Source organism: Ambystoma mexicanum, chromosome 8 (assembly GCF_040938575.1).
Source record: "Ambystoma mexicanum isolate Mex_15411 chromosome 8, UKY_AmexF1_1, whole genome shotgun sequence".
Classification (NCBI taxonomy): domain Eukaryota; kingdom Metazoa; phylum Chordata; class Amphibia; order Caudata; family Ambystomatidae; genus Ambystoma; species Ambystoma mexicanum.
In genome coordinates, this window is record NC_090929.1 from 142,391,776 (window position 1) to 142,414,491 (window position 22,716).

The 22,716-nt window shown below is 44.3% G+C and overlaps 1 protein-coding gene across 1 annotated transcript in view; it reads right to left on the reverse strand.

Moving 5' to 3' along the window:
• Positions 1-22,716, reverse strand: part of LOC138471718 (carboxyl-terminal PDZ ligand of neuronal nitric oxide synthase protein-like) — a 436,867-nt gene that overhangs the window by 45,572 nt on the left and 368,579 nt on the right. Inside the window, exons 9-10 of the mRNA XM_069609503.1 lie at positions 19,218-19,383; positions 3,428-3,788 (exon numbers count right to left, since the gene is read on the reverse strand). Coding sequence (XP_069465604.1) covers positions 3,428-3,788; positions 19,218-19,383 — 527 coding nt within the window. The remainder of the gene's footprint in view (positions 1-3,427; positions 3,789-19,217; positions 19,384-22,716) is intronic.

Consider the following 22,716-nt stretch of genomic DNA (forward strand, 5'->3'; position numbering starts at 1 on the left):
TGAGGAATTACCGGGACCACCGGGGCTGTAACACCCCGGTAAGTCCCCATTACCAGGCGCCGGAAAAAAAATGACTCAGGAAGCAGCCGTGCCATTTTTACCGAACGGCTACCGCCGGACTCATAATGATCCCCAATGTTTTTAAGGAGTAGACTCTTACGTCCCTTTAATAAGTAAGATGGATGGAGGGGATACATTCTTATCTGCATTGGTCACTTGATCCAGAGACATGGTTCATAGAAGGATAAGACATGTTGTTCCCATCTTGCAGGTCTTCATTTCCAGTCTGGTGAGGTCTTCCCTTCTGGTGGTGCATTGATTTGAGATGGTGAGGTTCTCAGCCAGGTAGAGTGGCTTAACTGCCCATAAAAGTTAAGAGGATGCACTGGGGCCAGATGACAGCAGAAGTGTGAGCATGGCCAAAGTTTAAAACTCATGTTCAGAGAGCAAGGCAGAGTTAGGATCCTGCTGCCATCAAAGATTGCCTGCTAGATGTTCACAGTATACATCTTTTGACAAATGGCTAATGGATTTAGACCCACAATAAAGACCCACATGAACAGAGGTGGGCTGCTCTATACCGAGTTGAACTCCCCTAAGTAGAGGCTATTGTCGTGGAGAGGTAGGTCAGAAAGAGCAGTTAATTCATTCATGAGATTGTGTCCCTGCTCCAAGGGGCGAGATGGTCACCCATCAGGGGTGGGGAGGGTTTCTTCTACAACCTACAAGCTGATAGTTTATACACAGCCATTCTTGGAGAGGTTTAACGTGAAAGCGGCAACAGATCCTGCCTAAATAGCCAACTCTCTAGTCAAAATCCTCATCTCAGCCACACTCGGAAGTTTTTGCCAACTCATTTACATGGCGCTACTCAAGATGAAATGGTACAGGTGCTCAATGGTCCACGGTTTTAGGACCATGGGTATTGTTTTACACCTAGTCCTTTTCCCTGCTCAATTAGCAGAACAGAAACAAGCCAGCTTTGTAAATGCAGAATGCACTTAAACACTAGAACGCTTAACAGGAAGAGCGACTTCCACTGTCAGAGCAGTGCTCACTATGGCACATCTTGAGTCATTTCACAGAAGTGCTGGGAAGGAGGCACGCTCGTAACAGCCCCTCTCCCCCACCTCAGTGCCTTCGGATGAGGCAGAAAGTTGGGTGTGTGTAGTAGGGGTTCAGGGAGGGTACAGGGGGAGGTGGGTGTTGCTATGGGCCATTATATGGGGAGGGGATGTACGTTTATTTTGGTATAGATAGGGAACCAAGCGCCATCTTGGATGGTAGCAGCCATATTGGAATCAAGGCCCAGTTCTGTGATAAAGGGCTTCAGGCTGGAGTCACACACATAGAAATAAAACGCATGCATGCGGGAATAGGTTGTAGCTTGGGCACCGGTGAGAAAGGCCAGAGCTGCAGAGATTCATAGACCCTCCATTGTCTCATGTGGCTAATAGTTCATATCCCAGAAGGAATGCACCCTGCAAGGCCACAAGGGGGTTGAGATCCCGCTGTAAAAAGCGATACCACGAGAAGGAGGGCATGCGCATCCGTCCATCCCCGTTTCAAATTTAAATAATAGTATTTAAATGCCCCATCCCAAAACCCCTGGCATTCCAAGGTACCTGCCAGTCCCAGACCACTGACCATAAAACTGTTAGACCCACGATCGATCAGAAGAGATCAGAAAGCAGGGACCAGTTGCCTTCACCATGTGTCACGTGATTTGTGCTGCCAGGTACCGGGAGGGATGAAACAGCATGGCCAAAAGAAGGGTGGGAATCATTGGGAGGGCGCCGACGTGTCTGGAATCGGCTGTAGTCGGTTAGAAGTAATGGCCTCCAGGTCTCTTCTTAGTCCATGTCTGCACTACCTGGTGCACATTAGGTTAGAGAATGCATTGTTTTTCTTTGCCTAATGAGCAATGAAGTCTAACTTTGTGCCTGCTGATGTGCAAAGAGGAGCCCACGTGGATGAAGATGGACAGACGGGGCTGGGGCCAATGGCCTGGCATCCCATATGGAGCATGTAGCCTATGTACAGAGTCAGACCAACCAGCCATTTGGGACTGTACTGTACATAATTGTGTCACCAATGAAGTTGTGGGCCTTTAAAAAGTGTTGCTTATGCCAATTTTGGCACAACGTTCGTTGTCAGCAGAGCTCTTTGCTGGCGCATTTCTATTTTTGTGGAATTAAAACGTTGTTCTCCTTGCAAGAGTTGTGCTGGGCATTTTTTCCCTAGTGGGTTGTATTTTGTCTGGTGTGAGCGTTGAGGGGCTTCTCTACAGCAGACATCAAAACGTTTCTGAAAGGGATTAACTAAAACAGTGTCTTTGTGCAACTACTTCTGAAATAGAAGCCCGGTAACAAAGGATGCATCAAAGTTTTGGGAAAAGAACCTAAACAGGTGGTAGACTCTCCAACAAACTCAAACAAATCCACATACTGGAAAGATGGCAGGTTGCCAAGTGAGGATCCGTCAGTAATGGACACAGGGGAGAAAAAGTGCCTTCTGAGATGGTCAGCCAGCAATACCAGAACCACATCAAGGAACAAGCCGAGTGTGGCCTTATAACAGTGGAGGAAGCGGGGCCATGATTTCAGAGATTGTACGAATGCATAGTATGCATAGCAACTCTACACATGCAAAGCCTCTGGTGCAAATAATTCCTATCCTTCCACTGGAGGCCAATATCGAAGAGTTGGTGTCTATGACTACTCCACATTGTAAACACTACTACAATACACATCTACACACTCACAAGTGCACAGATAAATTGCTTACGAGGACAGACACACGGATCTAGAGAATTTGCCCCCAAACCAGAGGCCAATATTATGAGTTTAGAATATCGATTCTCAAAATAAAATAAACCTTGCAATGGAAATCTCATGACTTCAAACAAAGTTCATTTTTGCTACTGTAATGTTTGCAATGAATCTCATAACGCATCCAGACGTGGCATCTTAGATCCCCCGCGGCTTACGTAGAGACCTGGTTAATGCTCAAGGTGGGATGGATAGAGTCCGTCAAATCTCTTCCCCAAGTAATAAAGGTCAGGAAACTATAGGGTCGAAACTATAGGGTCAGGCCTTAAACAGAAAATCAATATTCGTTCTTTTCTTGGAGCTCAGTACGGTGCCATCCATTACAAGCAACTGATTAGCCTGGACCTTGTAGGGCATAAATACACTTATTATCACAACACTTATCTATCTATACTAAAAAGTACTTACCTGTCTATACTAAACAGCTGTCTGAAAGTTGGGTGAAAACTTGGATCTTTAAGAGCAAGGATAAAGCAACCTATTTCAGCTAGTACAGCATGACCATACCAAGAAGAAGCCTAAAAGAGTTACTCATATCCATCTACTCATGACTGTATATCCACAAAATGGTTACAGAAAACAAGAAAATTACCTACCGGTGTTCTGCTGAGCGGCTTAGGTCACCGGTCTTCAGTGTGCCATTCCCATTGTGCAGCACCGGCTCGGTGACCTCAGAGCCCTCTACCTTCCGAATGAACCCATTCCGCCCGTCGGTAGGCGGCCAAGTGTGGCAGTCGTCCTTTGCTTTGCTGTGGTCATTGCCTAGGTCTAGGTTCATTAGATTAAGGTACGACTCCCCCACACTGGAACCCCTCATTGAACCCGCATTGAGGGAGCCACTCGGGAGGCTGGCTGGAGTGGAGGTCGCCGGGAGTTTCAAGTCCAAGCTGTACAGGTTCTTCAGGTTCAGCGATATGGACTGGGCGATGGTGACATTCTGGCAATACTTTTTGTCATCTGGAAAAGGTCCAAGAAGAAAATAAAAATAAAGAGATGTTGTTAAATGGAATAAACTGACATGCAGCACTAAATGCTGTCACATAGACCTCAATCGCTCGGCAAGAAACCCTAAGCCATAGAATTTATGCCACATCAGAGGGATGCACCTTAAATTGAACATAGATTATCGCTCTAAATCAACTTGAACATTTTCAATAATCCACTAATTTTGCACGAAAATATAACCTCATTTTTAATAAATGAACTTCTTTTGTCTACAACCACAAACTTTGCATTTTTAGCAAATAAACACATTTCCTACACGAGCATCATGTTTTTATTTTCTGAAAATACCAGTTGTGTGCCAAAATATCAAATATACATCCATGTTCAGCCCTGGACCACTAACAGATGTCACGAGCAACGTATGTCACTCCATGAAAGTACTTACAGGGCACATTGAGAACCTCATCATTCTTTTCTAAAAATATTAGGACGTGTTTGCTGTGTTTTCATTCAAGTTCTGCTGCTCAGTAAACTGCCCTGTTGCAGACCGATACATTCTCACTCCTGTGTGACAAAGTCAGCTGGATAAGGCAGACTGGGGAGCTATGGGTGCCAGATGGGGCCACCTCCTCGACGATGCCACCCTCAGGGGTGGGCACTGGAATGATCCACCAGACCATCCCTTGTCTACCAGTGGGTGCCCGATGCATGCTGCAGTAGCCAAGATCAGGCAAGCGAAAGGGAAAACCCTATGAAATCTACCCCTGGGAAAGAAGCGGGCAAGTTTACATCCAGTTCTGGACCCATGTGGGATTCCATGCTCTGATCAGGACTCTGCAACTGGAGTACATCAGATGAACAAAGCCCGGCATGGAATCTGAACTGGAGTCGAAGGGATATCTTAGAGCACTCAGGAAACTCACGCTGAGCAGAAACCCCAAGATCATCACACTGGGATGATGCAAAGAGACTAATAAATTCAATGAGAAATAGTAACATCAGAGTCTCTGCACCACCGTGAAGCTTTTGCCTGAATCAAATATGGCGGAGAGGCAGTTGGAGAGGTTGGACCTTAGAACCTGGGCCGAGGCCGAGTCCCATTACTGAATCATGCACAACATGCAACAATTAGTAAACAAGGCACACGTAGATGGTGAGGACACCTTAGGGCACAGCCAATACAAACACTGAAACTGATGAGGACATTGATCCACCAGCCAGAGGCACAATTCAGTTCCCATCATCTATATAAAATACGACACAAACCTCCAGAAGCAGAGGGTTTTAGGGTGATGTTCAAGAAATAGACTTGCATTGCAGAGGGGGAAAGACTAGAAAGATCAGACGGTCTAAACCTATCCTGGCCAACCCAAGACAGCCAAATATATAAAGACACAAAAGAGGAGGTGGATGATCCAACTAAACCAGACCAAGGAACAGACCAGGTTGATGGCAGAGGCTAGACCACAGAACCTGCTGGGAACCTGTGCCCAGAGGCCGATAGGAGCTAGACCTTTCCATAGGAAGGTGCAGAAAAGTCAGCTGGGTGCAGTAACCCAGTTACGGGTGGTACCTGCAAGGCCACCAGTCCAACTAAAGAAACTTGCAATCTGAGTACCCGGGAATGGGGCAGAGAAACACGTCCCCAAATGTTCCAGGTAATGGGTTACATTCCTACCCAAGATCAAAGAGAAACCCAGAGGACAAGAGGTGTACAATACAGGGCATTCCCCGGTAAAAGTTGCAAAGGCACCATATCATGCAGGATATGACGCAGCATCCAGGCTATGCAACAAAGACAAACCAAAGACATACGGCCACATTAGGACTCCGGCGGAATACCATGGTGCTATTAGCACCATGGTCGATGCCGAAGTCCGCCATGGCGGAATGGGGAATTACCACCCCATTCCAAGGTTGGCGGGGCGGTAATTCCCCATACCACCATGGCCCTTCCCCATTCCCATTTTTGCCCTATAGGGCATAATGGGAATGGGGAAGGCGGTAAGTACGGTACCGCAAATTGCGGTACCGTACTTACCTCGAGAGTCCCTTTGCGGGCCCCTACTTTAAGAGCTGGTCTAGACCAGCTGTTAAGGTCGACTACCCGCAAAGGGACCTCGTAATCAGGCGTTAAGGGTTTAACGGCACCGACACGTTTTACGGCGCCGTTAACCCCTTAACGCCTGGGTCCTAATGAGGCCTATAGAGAAGAACAACGCAGAACCACTTAAAAAGTCTTGAAGCTATGGGTAAGCGGAAGGACACTTTCTCTGGAGGAGACCACCAAACTATTTCAGGAACTTAACTCAAGTAACAGATTTTAGACTCGGAACACTAGGTCCTTCTTTCCTAAACCCTCACTTGACAGTCGAGTTTCCCATCATGATGCTTCTTCTACAGAACATTCCCTTTTTGTGCTTTAGCTTATCCCTTAGGTTCCATGAGGCCCGGGGAACCCTAAGCCAGGCATATTGATCTAAGGTTCGATTCACGCCAAAGCCCAAAGAGATTTGTTTGTGATACCTATGAGCGGGTCAAGGAGACCCATATGTTTTGTCAGTTCCCCCATTCCCTACCACATGCAGCCTGTGCTCTGTTTTAAAACGAACTAGATTGTAACTTAATGTGTGTGTGTGTAGAAGTGTTTTTTGCCTTCCTCCACCACTACTGATCCAATACTGCCCTCTCGGAGTATCCCAGCACCTGATTAGGTTATCCTAGGCCAGTAGCTCTTTGTTAAGTAAGGCGTTCACCAGTGTACCACACTGTAGTAGCCGCTTGACAGTAGCGTTGTCTGACGCAGGTGGCATAGGTTGCGTGGAGGCGTGGTTTGAGGCAAGGTCTGCCCATGTGGTAGTTTGCAGTGGTCAGGGAAGTGTCAAACTTGGGATGAGTCTGAAGAAAAGACGTTTCAGGATCACTCCGGTGGCAAGGATTGTGGTTGAGTCGGGGCAGGCCTGGCTGAATTATCTATTTGCAATCAAAGCAAGTTTGGGGTGGTAAAACGACAGGCTTCCAGTGCTTTCCATACACCAAATGGGATCCGAGATGAGGAACATGTGTGCAGAGTGCCGATTCCAGGAGAAGAAATCAGCGACAAACAAATCCTCCTTTTACTTGTGCTTCGATGAATCGCTGTGGAATGCAGAGGAAAACTGGGCAGGCAGAAGCAGAGTTTCTCTAAATGAATTGAGATATGAAACAAACATTGTGAAACACAACACACCTGGATTTCTAAATGTAACATTTTTATGTAAGCCCGCACAGGACAAAGGGCATACCTTCAACACTTGCAACGCTAGACCTTATGTCTTTGTTGCTGCTTGTTATTGACGTTGCCCTTGAAAGCAGCTCATAATTCTTACACTTCATAAGGTCCTCCAGACTACTAAACTGTTTTCTCTCCAGTCTCATTGCATTTGGATTTCTCTGGCCAGCCCTATCGTGCACACTCAGCCAGGTCTCATTTGCATACCCTTGAATCCCTGTTTGGACGAGATCTCGCTGCTTTCTTCCTGTAAATCATGTTACATTTTACATAGGATGGACTAGGAAGGGCTAGGAGTTGGGAGAGTTGAGTGGATGGACAATGTTGTGGGAGTGAAAGTTGACACCCCAAGTTTGAGCATTTTTAGAAATCGCATTAATCCCATATTCTGGAAAAGCTTGTTCCATGGATTACAATGACCAGAAATAACACAAACTGCTTTAATAAGTGTGATGCACACTTCACCCATATGCGCCCAGTATCTTTATAAAACTCCATAGAAACAACTGCACAGGGGGTTCAGGGTTTTCTGGAGGGCCAAAATACCTAACAAACATTCTACGGCGGCCAAACTGTTCAAAGAGCAACCCAAGGGCACATTTGTTCTGAACACTTTTAAAAAAAACGGAATTTTCAGGAGTAGTTATTGACTTTTCTCTGAGAAAATTGTATATACAAACTTTAAAGTTAAAACTAGAGTTAAGTATCACAGAAACAATGAACACATTACAGAAGACAATTAGAGGGGTGGGTCAATAGAAATAAATGCTATTGACAAGACCCCCCCCACACCCAAGGCTATAATTTACCACTGGCGACTATCATTCGGCAAGCTCAAAAACTTGTTTTTGGAAGTTTGTGGGAATCAGGATGGTTGCAAATATGTCTGCTGGGAGCAAGCAGGGGCGCGGCATGTAAGGGTTATTTCAAAGGTCCCTGGGGTGTGGTAAGGGTCCTTCATGGCACGCCACCTCCATGGCTCAAAGACAAATGAACTTTCCAGAAATATCTAGAACTGAACTGATAATAGTGCATAATGCCCTCTTGGAATATGTAGGTGTAAGGCACTTACATTTCGCTAGTCATTTAATTTACTATTCCAACTTGAGTTTTATGAACGTTAAGATTTAGCCCCAACATGCCCCTGTAATGCCAGGTACCAGAGAACGCACACTGGGGTATTGTATGAGAGTGACCAGGGCCATGTTAAGAGATAGCAACCTGCCTCCACCCAGGATACAAGTCTCAGGGCCTCATTACACGGTAGGCGGTAAGGGTTTCCCGGTACCTTTTTACCGGTACCGGTAAACCCTTACCGCCTTACTACGAGGTCCCTTTGCGGGTTGGGGAATTTAACGCCTGCTTTTTGCAGGCGTTAAAAACCAACCCGCAAAGGGACCAGGGCGCTAATTACGGTACCGCAATTTGCGGTACCGTAATTAGCGCCTTCCCCATTCCCGTAGAGCCCTATGGGGCAAAAATGGGAATGGGAAAGGGCAATGGCGGAAGGGGGAATTACCGCCCCACCAACCTTGGAATAGGGCGGTAATTCCCCCTTCCACCAAGGCAGTGCCAGTATTTTACAGGCATGGACCAAGGTGCCATCCACCTGCTCGTAGTTAATTACTCTACAAAGTCCCAGGGGGTGGTACAATTTGGTCTTCTTTTGCAAGATTGGTTGTTGGGGGAAGTGGAGGATAAACGCCACACAGGACAAAATGCTGCTGCACAGGGTTGTGTGTAATGGTTCATAATGGAACATAAGAGCACAGTTGCACCATGATCACAATACATTGGGCCTCATTACACGGACGGCGGTAAGGGTTAACGGTCACCGTTAATGGCAACGGTGACCGTTAACCCTTACCGCCGTACTACGAGGTCCCTTTGCGGGTTGGAGGAATTAACGCCTGCTTCTTGCAGGCGTTAAGTACCAACCCGCTAAGGGACCTCGGAGCTAATTACGGCACCGCAAAATTGCGGTGCCGTAATTAGCGCCTTCCCCATTCCCATAGAGCCCTATGGGGCAGAAATGGGAATGGGGAAGGGCAATGGCGGAAGGGGGATTTACCGCCCCTCCAACCTTGGAATGGGGCGGTAAATCCCCTTTCCGCCAAGGCGGTGCCGGTAATTTACCGGCATGGTCCAGGGTGCTAATAGCACCCTGGATTACCGCCTTCCGTGTAATGAGGCCCATTGTGTATCAATAATACATTCACTTTGCAGTACAGATTGCTTCCATTCTTCCTCTTGGTTGCAACACAAATTCTGGATATACAGTTTGTCCAAGATCACAGGTGTGAACAGTAATGAATCCACTGTAATGAATCCTATCACCTAACCCTAAAATCAGTGCAAATTATTCCGTGGATTGAGTGGGCCGGGAGGATAACTTGGGCAACGCGTTCCTCTTCGAAGCAAGACAACGCATAGCAACCCAGGTTCGAATCCCTGTCCCGTGCTTAGAGACTGGTCTCCGGTATAAAGCATATTATAAAAGATGAATTGTTTTTTCCCCCGGCACAATAAGTCTGAATGTATTGTTCATTAAAGATCAACACTGAACTGTTTAGTCCCTTCACCTCCATGTGTCATTCCTTTTCTTTCCTCCTTGTCGGAAACAAGAAGTCATGGCATACTGCTTGATCAGGTGGAAGAACGCAGATGGCAAAAAGAGGTGCTTTATTCATTGGCTTGCAAGTCAAGGAAGCGAGCATAGCACCCTCAGCAAGTCCATTGTCCAAACATGTTTAGACTGGCTGAATCAGTCAGATGAGAGCCCATGTCATTGCTCCAGAAACCACGACAGAGCAGGACAACCTTTTAATCATGTTTGCGTAAATGTCAAGCATTCCCTTCAGCCAAAATATTTTTAAGGGAGGTCTAATAAATGACTGCTAAAAAGAAAATAAAAGTAGGAACATACAGGACAGGATATAGGAAAGGGCCTTGCAGAGCTGAAGTTCATATGGGGTGGAGGGGATTCCCAATCCCATCTGCAAAGGAATCCCTTTTGCCTTCATCATTTCCCTGTTCTGTATGTTTATGCGTACACTTATTACATTTTTTAAGAATGATTACCTGCTTCCACAATCATTATCACAAGAATGCATTGTAATGAATTCTTCCATCTCCCAGTGCCCTTTGCTTTTCTTTCCCTCTATAATGAAGGCATGGTATCGAGCAATCGACACAGACACAATGGATACACGTTTCAAAAACCTTAATTTAGTATTTTGGTAAGGTTGGTAGAATTCCTAACTGGCCCTAACTCTAGAATGGGAGTAGTCTCGACCAGTAAAGAAGTAATAAACAAGTCCAAGTCAGTCTAGTCAAAATTAAAAGGCCTATACTAAGAAAACCTAACCTTGCCATCCTTCTTACAATGACAGATGTGTTAAGGGAATACAAAAGGAAAATAATGTCTCAAATGAAATGTCAGAACGGCTTAAGTAACACCTCCCTTCCCCACGTTCAGCCCCACAGTGTCTAAGAGAGTTTCTTGAAAAGGATAGGTGGATGGCACAGTTCTCAGTCTTGCACACTTTGGCTTACTGGTACAATTCGATAGTTCAATCTTGGGCTTCAAACGTCTGATAGTTCAATTTCTTTCTTAGGCTTCATCTGCCTCGTCTTCAATACTCTATTCACATTCACTTTCTCAATTTCCACACAGTTCTGCAGAGGCTTCCCTCTGCCAGACTCGAGCCTGTCCATTCATCTTTCACTTTATCACACAGTTCTGTACAGGCTTCCCTCTGCTGGGCTCGAGCCTGTCTTTTCTTCATGGGGGTTCCCTTCCACACGTTTTATCTTACGTATCTTTTCACTGTCGAAGACTTTCCAAACAGCAAGGATTTTACATAGACCTCAACATGACCGCTTAGACCTTTCTTTCAACAATTTGGAAATTCACAATCTTCCTCATCTTGTAACACCAATGCCTCTTGGTACTTGCAGTACTTATTCTCTTTAGTTAGCCCTCTTGATCATTTTCAAAGCTCATGTACTTTGACCTCTTGGCATAGTCAAAGGTCACATACTTCGTTTTCCTTATATTCAACTTTCTTTCCTTATCGCGGTTACTTTCTTTCCTTTGATTCCCGCTGTAATAACTTTCAATTCTCATAACATTTCATAGAGACTTTTGATTGTGCAATTTCGCCTCGCAGGATCACTCTGTTACTTTGTATCCTTTCCTTTTACAATTCAGCAATTGTCCTTTCCATTTTTGCTTTATCGGCACATGCGCAACCTTCATCTTTCAAATTACAGTTATGCTTACAGATTCACGAAAGTGTGGACTTCTCGCTTGGATCTCTCTCGATCCGGGCAACTGCCGATCAGCCCGTTGGCCTTTCAACTTCCACAGCCTGGTTCGCATCAGCTCAGAAAGAGCTGTTTCTTCTTGTGCCCAGCCTAGCTCAAGAGTGTGCCTGTGCGTGCCACCTTTTATTCTCACAGGGAGTGTTAACAAGTGGCAGGTGTGCATTGTCAAGACTACATGGCCGACTCTGCCTGGCCTCATTACAGGGATAGAGCCAATGCAAGTCACTGAGGGAAATCTTTCTCACCTCATTCCTCATCTTACTCGTCTCAGTACTGTTGTCAATGCAAAGTGGGGAGGAATTATGGGAGCTGTAGTTTCCCATAAAATAAGCAGGGAAAAGGGTTAGATGGGTTGTGGAAATAGAGGGATACCATATCTCACCATTGGGTGCTTCTCCCACACTCCCTGGGGTTCCCCTATCTAGGTGATCCTCCTTTGTATGTCCAGCCCAGGTCAGGATCCAAAGCGATAGCCTTTCCCTGGCCACCTGAGTATTGGATCCCCGGGGACCAGGTTGTCAAACTCCCTCTGGTTTGTCACACTTCCCATGAAACACAGCAGATTGCAAACCACTCCTTGCCAAAGGTCACAAGAATGCACTGTTATGAATGTGTCTATTTTCTAGTACTTCTCTTTTTCATTCCCTCCACATGGAACACAAGATCTCAGAGTCAGTGGTGTCTGCCAGAGTTCACAAGGCTGCAGTGCAAAGAATCTCTCCATCTTCAAGTGGCGACTGTTTCTGTCTCCCTTATGATTTACACAAGAACACCAGAAGCTACTTGCTGCAGTTAAGAAACTCTCCCTCTGCACTCTCCAATAGCATCTTAGTAATGCCTGTCATGATTAAGAAGCAATACTAAATGCCCATTTGTTTGTGTGGAAACCACTGAGTAATGTTCTGTCCAATTCATTTAATACTACAATTGATTGTTTATATTTTTGGGAGGTTTTTAAGAATACTGAGTGCAATATATGTCAGTTAACTTAACCAAAACTCCAAAGTGAAAAGTAATTTCTAAATTGTTGAATGGTTTTGTATGGAGGGAAGTCTTTGGTGTCTCTTAATGCCATATTTGTGTATTGTTGTTACTTTTCTTTTTAATGGTACTCTTGAGGTACTACCTACTTTAAAGGAAATGTTTTGTATGTTTTGGTTTGCTGATTTCTCCTGTATGAAAAGAATCATGCTGAGAAGGAAAATGTGTCACCCTGGTTTGATTCAGGTATTGCTTTGCTTCTCTATACAATTTAGAGATGAAAATACCAGAGGCAGGCCACTCTCCAGTGATATGGCGGACTGCACATTGTGCACTTGAGCACTATATTGTTGCATTTTGTAAAAATACATTTTTTCTGTATTGTGTTATATTGGCCTAAGAACACACACATTGAATCGTGCCATCGTGCTGCCCGAACTCCATATTGGTAATTTTGCTCACTTTCCCGGGTTTTCATTCCTAACGCGCTACAAATGCACAAACCAAGACAACGCCAAACTAACATCCATATACACCATCATTGCATCATGGATGATAACTAACTGGATGTGCTTGAACGGCACTAAAACAGAACTAATGATCTTCGGCTCACCATGCGCCAGGAAAAAACTTAGTTCAGCCTATGCATATTTTAACATCAAAGATGCATCCATCATGGTAGCAGATAAAGTTAAAACCCTAGGTATCTACCTGCAAGCATCGTTAGGAGCTGAAGCCCAAGTAGCCTACCTCAAAAAGAATTGCCAGTACCATCAGAAACTCCTGAGAAAAATTAGACCCCTACTAAATAAACAAAGCAGCACCATAATTGCTAGGGCTACTATTCTCTCACGGTAAGACTACGGAAATGCACTGTTGCTGGGTGCTAGCAACAAATGCCTAAAACCGTGCCAGGTGATCATGAACAACGCTGTAAGGACTATCTCTGGCAAAACATGGAGGGAGCACATCACAGGCGAGAGAAAAGATTTACACTGGCTAGCCATAAATGAACGCACCACATTGACGTCCCTAACAGTGGTCCATCGCTGTCTTTACAGACTTGCTCCAACATACCTAAACAAATACTTTGAGTGGTAAGAACCAAATCGCAATCTAAGATCAACAAATAAAGGCTTACTTCAAGCCATGTAAACCAATAAAGCAAATGGCCTAGGCTGAGCCTTCTCGGCTAAAGAAATAACCAAATGGAATACACTACCTGAGACTCTCAGAACCGAACCAAACCTTAACTCCTTTAAAAAGAAATTGAAGACCTTGCTCTTCAAATCAATCCATCATGCAAATATTAGATCATTAAAACACAGGTAAATACCTTGTCCCATCACTTTTGTCTATGTCTACATGGAATGCGCTCTGATGCCTGCGGGCTGCAGCGCTATATAAACAAATAAATAAGTAAAATAAATAAAAATGTAAAAAAAAGACTCACAAAGTCACCACCCCGAATGCTCTTCAAGCATGCCCCTAAACAGGAATTCTAAATCTGCTGAGTACATTGTTTGTCTTGAACTTAGAGCCTTGAAGAACTTGCACGAATGTAGCGAATATGTAAATTAGGTGCCTTCCTGTCTTCCTGACTCTCTCCACTTTCCGCAGCTAATTATGAATGTGCGTCTTGTTGATAAAAAGAAGCACAATTTATGCCATGTGTAATTCTGAAAGACCGGGCTACTGAGTCGAAATGCAGACTGACCTTTTTAGTCTAGAAACAACATAGATAATGAAGCATAAGGAATGTTACCATGTGTTAGGAACCAGATATACTCCTACACCCCACTCTGCACTGTTCCCAGACAGTAAATTGTCTGAGAGATGACGCAGAGCGCTGCAACATGTGTTGCCATAGCAAAATACCCACATTCATAGGTCCATCACATGACAGACTAGAACAAATTCACCAGGTTGTTAGATTTTGTATAAAGCACACTCACTCCCCCATGCCTTTGCTCACTTTCTCCATGCCTGTACTCATGCATTGATGACTTTGGGTCCGCTTAAGCGATAATAAACTGTTGTTATATATTTGTTTGTGACTGGTGTATCTTATTACAGTAGCCTCATATTTGGGACTAACAGATGGCGCCCGGAACATGGGCTCTCCCGATAATGACCCATCGTGATTTGCGAGGATGGAGCTTACAAACCTAAATCAGTGAGCATTGGGGGCCCCTCCACCTAGAGACGTGCTTCCTCGCAGACTGCTACTTGCGATCTCCGTTCGCTGGGCTTCGCAAAATACAGGTTCAAAGATGCAGTGATGCACTTCACATTACAGAGTATCTGGTGTTCTGGATTTATAGCCCTGTGTTTGTATTCTTTATCCATGCTGTATGTAGCACATAAGTGGAACATGTGTAAGTTATCAAGAAGCATGGAAACACAAGAAGCCCTTAATAGGAACATTTGACTATTATCTCCTGTGAAGGTATCATGAAGAAGCCGGTCAGATAGCGCAGTGAGTAGAGTGCTCGCTTTGACATCTGTGCAGAGCCTGCTGATGCAGGTTCGAATCCCGGCAGGGCCAAACCCAGCCTTTCATCCTGCCAAGTTCGATAAATGAGCACCACACTACGTGGGTAATAATAAGCAGCGCTCAGATACCTGAGGGTTTGTAGCGCTATATAAATGCTAAATTATAATAATTATTATTATTATAATTATTAAGGACACACACAACAGATTCAAATGTGAAAATAAACACTTTTATTAACTTAAATGTCAAGGTGGAAAAAGGCCTAACTTGCCCTATACTAAGGTGGGATTTCCCTACCTAAAGAAAACCAAGGAATGTCTGAGTCAAGGAGTTCAACTGAAGAATCTGTCTGTGTCCCGAACATATGCTTGCCCTCACAACTAATTCTATACAATGTGTAGGGATATCGCCAACCAAAAGAAAACAGTGTTTAACACACATTTCGGCCCATCTTCCAGCTCACAGCTTCTTTTCAACCCCTTTCCCCAAGTGTGAAATCGGTTCATATCAAATTCCCAGAATTATCCTCTGTAGACTAAAAGGGAAATAGTTTGAATCAGGACCCAGGGTTCCCTTCCCCAAGTTTAAGGCAGTTCACAACAGAAGCACTGGGGTTCCCTTCCCCAAGTTCAAAATAGTTCACAACAGAAGCACTGGGGTTCCCTTCCCCAAGTTCAAAATAGTTCACAACGGAAGCACTGCTTTTCTTTAGTACTACAATTATACTTTGACTTGGTTTTATCCCATTCAATGTTAAATGGATATCTACTCCTCTCTTGTTTAGTTTTAATTTCAGTTTTAGTGGGTTTAAAGATTCACAATTTCTAGTTTTTACCTTCCGTTGGTTGATTTGCATTCAATCGTATATAGAAAAAACCATCTGCTTTATTTTGATTCAGTTTCATGTATAAATAGGCTTATGTATTTTAAAAGTTGAGCGATTAAGATTTCTTCTTGTTTACACCATTGACATGTCTATTTCGCATATTGGAACCTTTCAGAACCGCTCCTTCTCTTTTCTCAGGGTGCACAGTCCCTTTAACCCTTTACATGATTGTTAATTCAATGAACAGTTCAGACAGAGACTTTCGAGAATGTGTTCTGCCCCTTTCAGACCCACGCAACCGCTCCGCTACAATGTATGCGCTCACAATCATTGTTTCCTTCACAGCGCTCGTGTCAGTTTCACACCGGGTTTCCTAGTCTCTAAAACTCACTGGCTTCCTCTGCAGGCTCAAATGCATATTGCGCTGGACTCGCTTCAACTTAATTGCCTCCAGGGTTCCCTCCTCTGCTCCTGAGATACTCCAGCGCTTTCACAGTGCCACGGGAGAATGAGCACACTGCCTCTTTGTTGGAAGGCCGGCCCTTCAGCATGCCGCCTTCTCTTGCCTTGCAGTTGCATCAGAGAAGTTGTGTTCTCAAGCCATCCCAGTTCGGGCTGCCAGCTTCTGCAGTCCCTGGCATTCCGATAATTGTCACACAATAGCTCTGCATCCAATGGCTTTCAGCAGTGTCTCGCCTTTCTCTCCCTCTGTGCTCTTTTGGCTTCCCACCTTTTATACACCTGTGGTTTGTGAACAAGCTGCAAGTGTGAATCCTCTCTTTCAATTGCCTGACTATGGGTAGGCTTATTAGTGACACAGGCCTGGTCTTTATAATGGTATTCCTCTGAGGCTCTCTTCCTTGTCTCAGTACCAGAGTGGTGTAGTTGCATGTTGGTGTGTATGACTCCTGGTTGCCACTTCCTCGTCCCAGTACTAGAATGGTATGACAGACAAAATAAGTGAAGCTAGTTTACACCAACCCATAAAGGTTGGAGAAGGATTAGGTGGGTTGTCATTAGGAAAATGGGGATACCATGTCTCGCCCAAGGGCCCCCCACTCCCAGTCCCTAAGGACCCTCCACTCAGGTGATCCTCCTTCTCTCGTCCACTCCGAGGGTCAGGATCCAAACGTGATGGCCTATCCCTGGCCACCTGCACAGAGGATCCAACGGGAGTAGGAGTGAGAATACCCTCAGTCGGTAGAGGGCTTGTAGTTGCAATGTTTTTGTGGCAAATATATATGTGTTGTTTCTTCAGTGTTGGTTGGGGGCTATGCAGAGTATTAGAGGGTTTTTAGTAGGGTTAGTTGGGGGTCAACTGGATCAATTTCTGCACCTTGGTTTAATCTTTAAATTCTATTGAGTTTGGGTCACGTTTTTGTTTTTGTTGGGTGATCCGTTTGCGCAATTTCTTATTGTGTTGTGTTGGTGGATTTCTTTTGCCGGTGTTGCCTCTTTAGCTTGGTGAGTTGAAAAGCCATGTTTTTAATAGTTTCCTGAATGTTAAGTGATCTTCTGTTATTCATATTTCCTTTGTTAGCGATTCCAAAGTCTTGCTGCTATGCAGCAGACTGCTGATCCCTTAATTTGCGTTTTCAGTATTTCTTAGGTTCGAGGTGAATGTCATTGCTGGACCTTAGTGTTCGTGTTGATTTGTAGATGGAGATTCTTCCCTGTATCAAATCCACTCCTTGGCCGTAGATTGCTTTGTGGGTTATCATGCAGAGGGTTTTGAAGAAGATGCATTGTTTGACTAATACCTAGTGTAGTGTTCTCAGTGCTGGTGTGATGTGTTCTCTCTTAGTGAGTCTGAGGAGTAGTCTTGCTGATACATTCTATATTTGTTGTAGTTTTCTAGTTATACTTCACAGATCACTGAATGGATCTGAGGCCACTCAAGATTCAAGTGCATGAGGTCTGTCAGAGAGCTAAAGCTCTTTCTAGAGAGATCTTGAAAGGAAAACTAGTACAGGTCTGACATGTTGATGAGAATGCTGTGCATTAATGACAGACCAATAGAAGATCCCACATATGCATCACGGAAACATTGGCTAGGTTGATGTGGGCCTGGGCTTTTCAAGAACAAAATATGTTGCTTCCGATCTGAGCTGTGGATGATTAGAATTGATACAATGGTGATAATATAGCAGCTCCAAAAGGACTTTGTGGCATCAAAGTCTTAAAAAGAGAAGAAAAAAGAGGAAACTCTGGCTACTGCTCTCCTATATCATGATTGCTACCAGCATTATTGACATCATGTAAAGCCTGTTACAAGTCATAATGTATAGATGGTCTAAACAAAGCAAGAGGGTTCCCACATTTCCAATAAACTGACATGTGAGCAAACTGAATAACTAGTCTAAAAGGCTCGTTTTGCATCCAGGGAAAGCAGGAAGACAAACTCACAGCAAAGGATAGAAAATGTGCACTAAAGAGACCTCACATAATACCTTTCCAGGCTGTGGAAATGACACAACGACTAAGAAATGTGCGTAGAGCAAGCCATGCTAACCACAGAAATTCCTGGTGGCCCCGCCATTTGCATATAATGTCACATCAACAAAACTGATACTCGAGATTCAGTCTTTGCTATTAACTGCACCAACATGAATCATTGGGTACAAAAAAGGCGCAAGATCCCCTGCTTCAATGCATCTGGGCGTCATGACAGCAGAGGAGATTACTACCTTCGGAAGGTGCTTTAGAGGAAGAAGTTGGCATCAAAGAGGCGGAGCTAGGTAGAGTACTACAAGCTGATGATTTTCGAATTCAACAAGAAGCAACCTTCTCACCATCACTGCCAGCGTGTGACTCTTGAGGCCTGCCCCAATAACACTTTGTCACAACAGATGAGTCTTTACATGTGCCATTCCTATTGGAGGTTCTTGCTTCTCATTATAGGTCGAAAATTGATCACAGAAATCCTGGTTTGCTAGTTTACAGAAATGCAATCAATCCCTTATAAACTTCAGGAAATCATCATTTAGATCAAGTGCCTAAATCGGAGGTATTGTAGATTTATAAAGAAATACAAGAGCACCTGCCTAAGAATAATTAACAAACAGGTCTGGGCCCCGCAGGAAGTAAGCAGATCACACCGCCACACTTGCCTTTGAAGACGAACGAGGTCAAAGTTGCTCCAATGGGAAGCAAAAGCTTACTTATCTATTTTCACCCATCAAACTACAAATTGTAGGACACTGCATAAACAGGTATGCCCCCAAATGCTTCTCAGTGTACGGGTAGGGCTGGTAACCTTACGGGTATAGAAGACGTGGGCAGTAAGTGCTGCCATGAAAAAGGGTAGAGTGCATATTGAATCTATATTTACAGAACGGAAGAAAAACGGACCACATCAAATTCAACATGAACATGCATATTAGTGCATAAAAGTGCAGAGGCCTAGCAAGCACTAATGAGCAATTTTTTGGGCCAGAAAAAAAAGAACTAGTCTCTCAGTCCAAATCTCTATCCATGATCACATGGCCCTGGCGCCCTCGCCTCCATGTAGTAGTACTTGACTCGGTGTGTACTTACCTGCCTGTCTACACTCAGTCTGAATCTCCATCTCTTTCAGCTGCTTCACCAGAACAGAAATGTGCTGCAGCAAATCTCGGTTGGTCAACAGCAGCTGCCGGACCCGGGCCTGGGCCTCGATGCGTGCAGAAGTTTCAGCAGCCAGCTGGTCCTTCAGCAGCTGAACCTGGAAGGGAAATAGGAGGTGGGTTAATACGATAGAATCGCCAATAAGAATGTTGGACATAGGCATCTGGACCCAAGTTCTGTACCACAAGGACTTGCAGCAGAATTCTCTTTTAAAAGTATCGCAATATCCATTCATGTCCACAGCATGCACACAGGATACTACGTTCACAATACCATCGATGGTATTTGTCAAGCATGGCAGATGGATCTGGAAAATAAGAAGGAAGCAGTATAGCCTGTACAAGGATAACCATAGCAACGTGCGGGGAATACTATTGTTCTTAATGGGATGACGTCTGCTCAGTTGATTGCCAAGGCAGGAGCCCATGCTTCATAGCGGCCACGCCATGTTATCCATGTGCCCAAGACCCTTGAATTGGAAATACCACTGAAGAGGCAATAGTAAATACCACAAACAAGAGATATGGTCTAAATGAGGCATTATGGGCTATGAAACCAGAACACTGAAGTTCTGATCAGGTGTTTGCCGCATTGCATGCTACACGTCCCCAGAGTTTTTCGTGCCAGAGCTGGAGGGCGATCTTTTTCAGTTCTTGCCCCTATTCTCTGGAAACTGTGCCTCTAGATCTTCGCAAGCTCCATGATTTCCTCCCATTTGGCAAGACTCTAAAAACCTATTTGTTTTAGTCTCACCTTTCAGCCCTCTCTCACCTTTAACGCCTCGATACCGTCCTTTCATCAGCAGGCATCTCAAAGCCTGCAATTTAAACGTGAACAAAATAACGTGAAAGTTCATCGAATTCTTTTTTGGTGGGGGGGGGGGTGGCAGATGAGTGGTCGGGGGGGGTCGGGTATAGTTAAAAATAGGTGCAGGAGGGGAGTTAGGAGGGGGGAACCCCCCCAAAAAAAAACATTTGATGAACTTTTTTCATTATTTCATAGACGTTTAAATTGCAGGCTTTCAAATGCCTGACGATGAAGGGACATAGAACCCATATGCATACATACATACATGATCATAGACAAATACATGTATTGGACCATGGTTTAGTACCCTTACCTGCACAACAGTGTCTGCTCAAATTGATGCCAGGCCAATAGCGCAAACTATGTAAATCAATGTGTATTTAAGCTAACACCTTATTGATTTCTTGGCAAAGAATGCCAAAGAACATGTGTCAAATGATAGGGAAGAGTGCCAGAGGGGTGACAAGGAAGAGGGGGACAGGTGAGGGGGAGAGAGTGAGCTCCAGAGTGTGGATCATATGGTACAAGCCTACAACTGCCCGGGTTGAGCATAATCCTGTACCTATCAAGCCGTATACTCCCTTCTGCCCTGGGGATTCAGAGAGGAACAGATTTCTTAAATGTTTTTTCTATGAGGGCAGACGGCAGTAAGCCAGACATGCTTGTAAATTCTAGCTTCATCAAGGCACTAGTAAAGCCTTTAAACCCTTAAATATATGAAATATTTTCTCTACCCCATGTTTAAGAACCATACTCAGATCTCCAAAATGTATCTAAGCGGTCAAACATAAAGGTGCTTAAAGGGATCCACTTAGACTGAAGAAAAGTATGCACTTGTGACTAAATGCAAAATCCAATGCAGGCTTCAAAAGTACGCTAGGAACTGCTGCATTAAGTAGTTATTAATGATGCAGAATTGTACAACATTACTCTCAATTTCCTACCATTGGATGGGGGAGTTTGTGGAGCCAAACTATTGAGTTACTTGAAAAAAATAGGATGAAAAAGAACACTTTCATCCGCTGCAGCCAGCGGTTTAGTCATCAATCCTTGATTGTCGGAAGGCACCACTGCAATTGAAAATATTGGAAATGGGGCACCACTGCCATTTTTGCATGGCAGACGTTACATACTGGATGGATGCATGGTGGTGGGGATAGACCTGGTCACCCCTTCATTTACCCTTAACACAGGGGACATTTACAAGTTTGTTTTCTGTGAAGGATTGACACCACTCAGAAGACACTATTTATAGTCAATCTCCCTCCTGGGCATGGCTCATATTGGATGCCATGTGCAGTTCCAACACTGCCATCCAGGAAAGCGGTCCTTGGTGGACCATGTTAAGTAGGTTACCAAACACTTAATGGTTGGAGTCAATCAGTGACGTTGCCCACGCAGACAGTTAGCAGGTTAAGAGCTCCCTCCCAACATGAGGCCAGCCTTCTTTGCAAGATCAAAATGCCAGTAGGGACGCCTCGGCCTTTCATTGTTCCAAGGTCCATATATGGAGTACCATGAACCGAGGTAATAATTTCAAGTATTATTACAGCACTTAAAAGTGAGAGTGAGCAGGCATAAAGTACAATTTACTTAAAGTATGCTCGCAATAGTTGATCAAAAGATTTGTGTGATCTTAAGCACACTGCTACTTAGCAATGAGATGTAAGTTTGCTGGAAGATCAGTTTGCAGGGTGCCCCCGGCAGGGTTCGAAATTGCTGGGAGCTGGGATCTATTTTGCTGCTGCTTGTATCCTAGAAGAGGCTGGTTAGCTTGACACCAACAGCAGCCAGGAGCTACTTTTACGTCCCCAGACTAACTGATCCTAACAAATATACCTATGTGACATTAACCTTGTGCATTTGGAACAACCTATAAATAAACATTAGGAAACATCTTCATGACATTCAAAGCATAGCAGGTAATAAATAATGGACAAAATGTTAGGTTTGTACCTTAAGTGGTAGTTACATTTGCGGAACACTACATACTAGCTCCTTGTTTTCCATTGGTTGCTCTTCTCATTGGTTAATGCAGGATACCCAGGAGCTGATTTTATGCAATCTGAATTTCGATCCCTGACCCCACCCCAGCCCCGTCACCCACACTTCAAGAATGCCCCTCCAGGTATCTTTATTTTGCCCTTGCAGCATGTCCACCTCAGTAAGGAATGGGTTAAACCTATTGTAAGAAGGGAACATTTGGACATTTTCTGTAACCAGTGTTTTTTCTAGGGCCTTGGGGTGCAGGGAAGTACAACTCACAAGAAAAGATAGAGAGCAAGATGTCATTTTAAAAACACATAAACTGTGGCCTGCACACAGCACTTGGGAAACATGCAAATATACATGTGAAATGTTTTGCAGTCACTCAAATAAAACTCTAACTGACCAAGCCTGAGATGAATATTTTAAGTACCAGAAAAAAACCTACAACTTTTGTGGAGGAAATGCTTAACCTGGGTAGAAAGAGTACAGTACTTTCAAGAAAGAAATAATTATTTGTATTTTAAAATCAAGGGAAGCAGGAAAATGAACATTTTAAAAGCAGAAAGTGTGAATGGGACCACATTAAAGGGTGCCAGAACAGTACTCTTCACATTGGTATTCTGCCCATGCCACC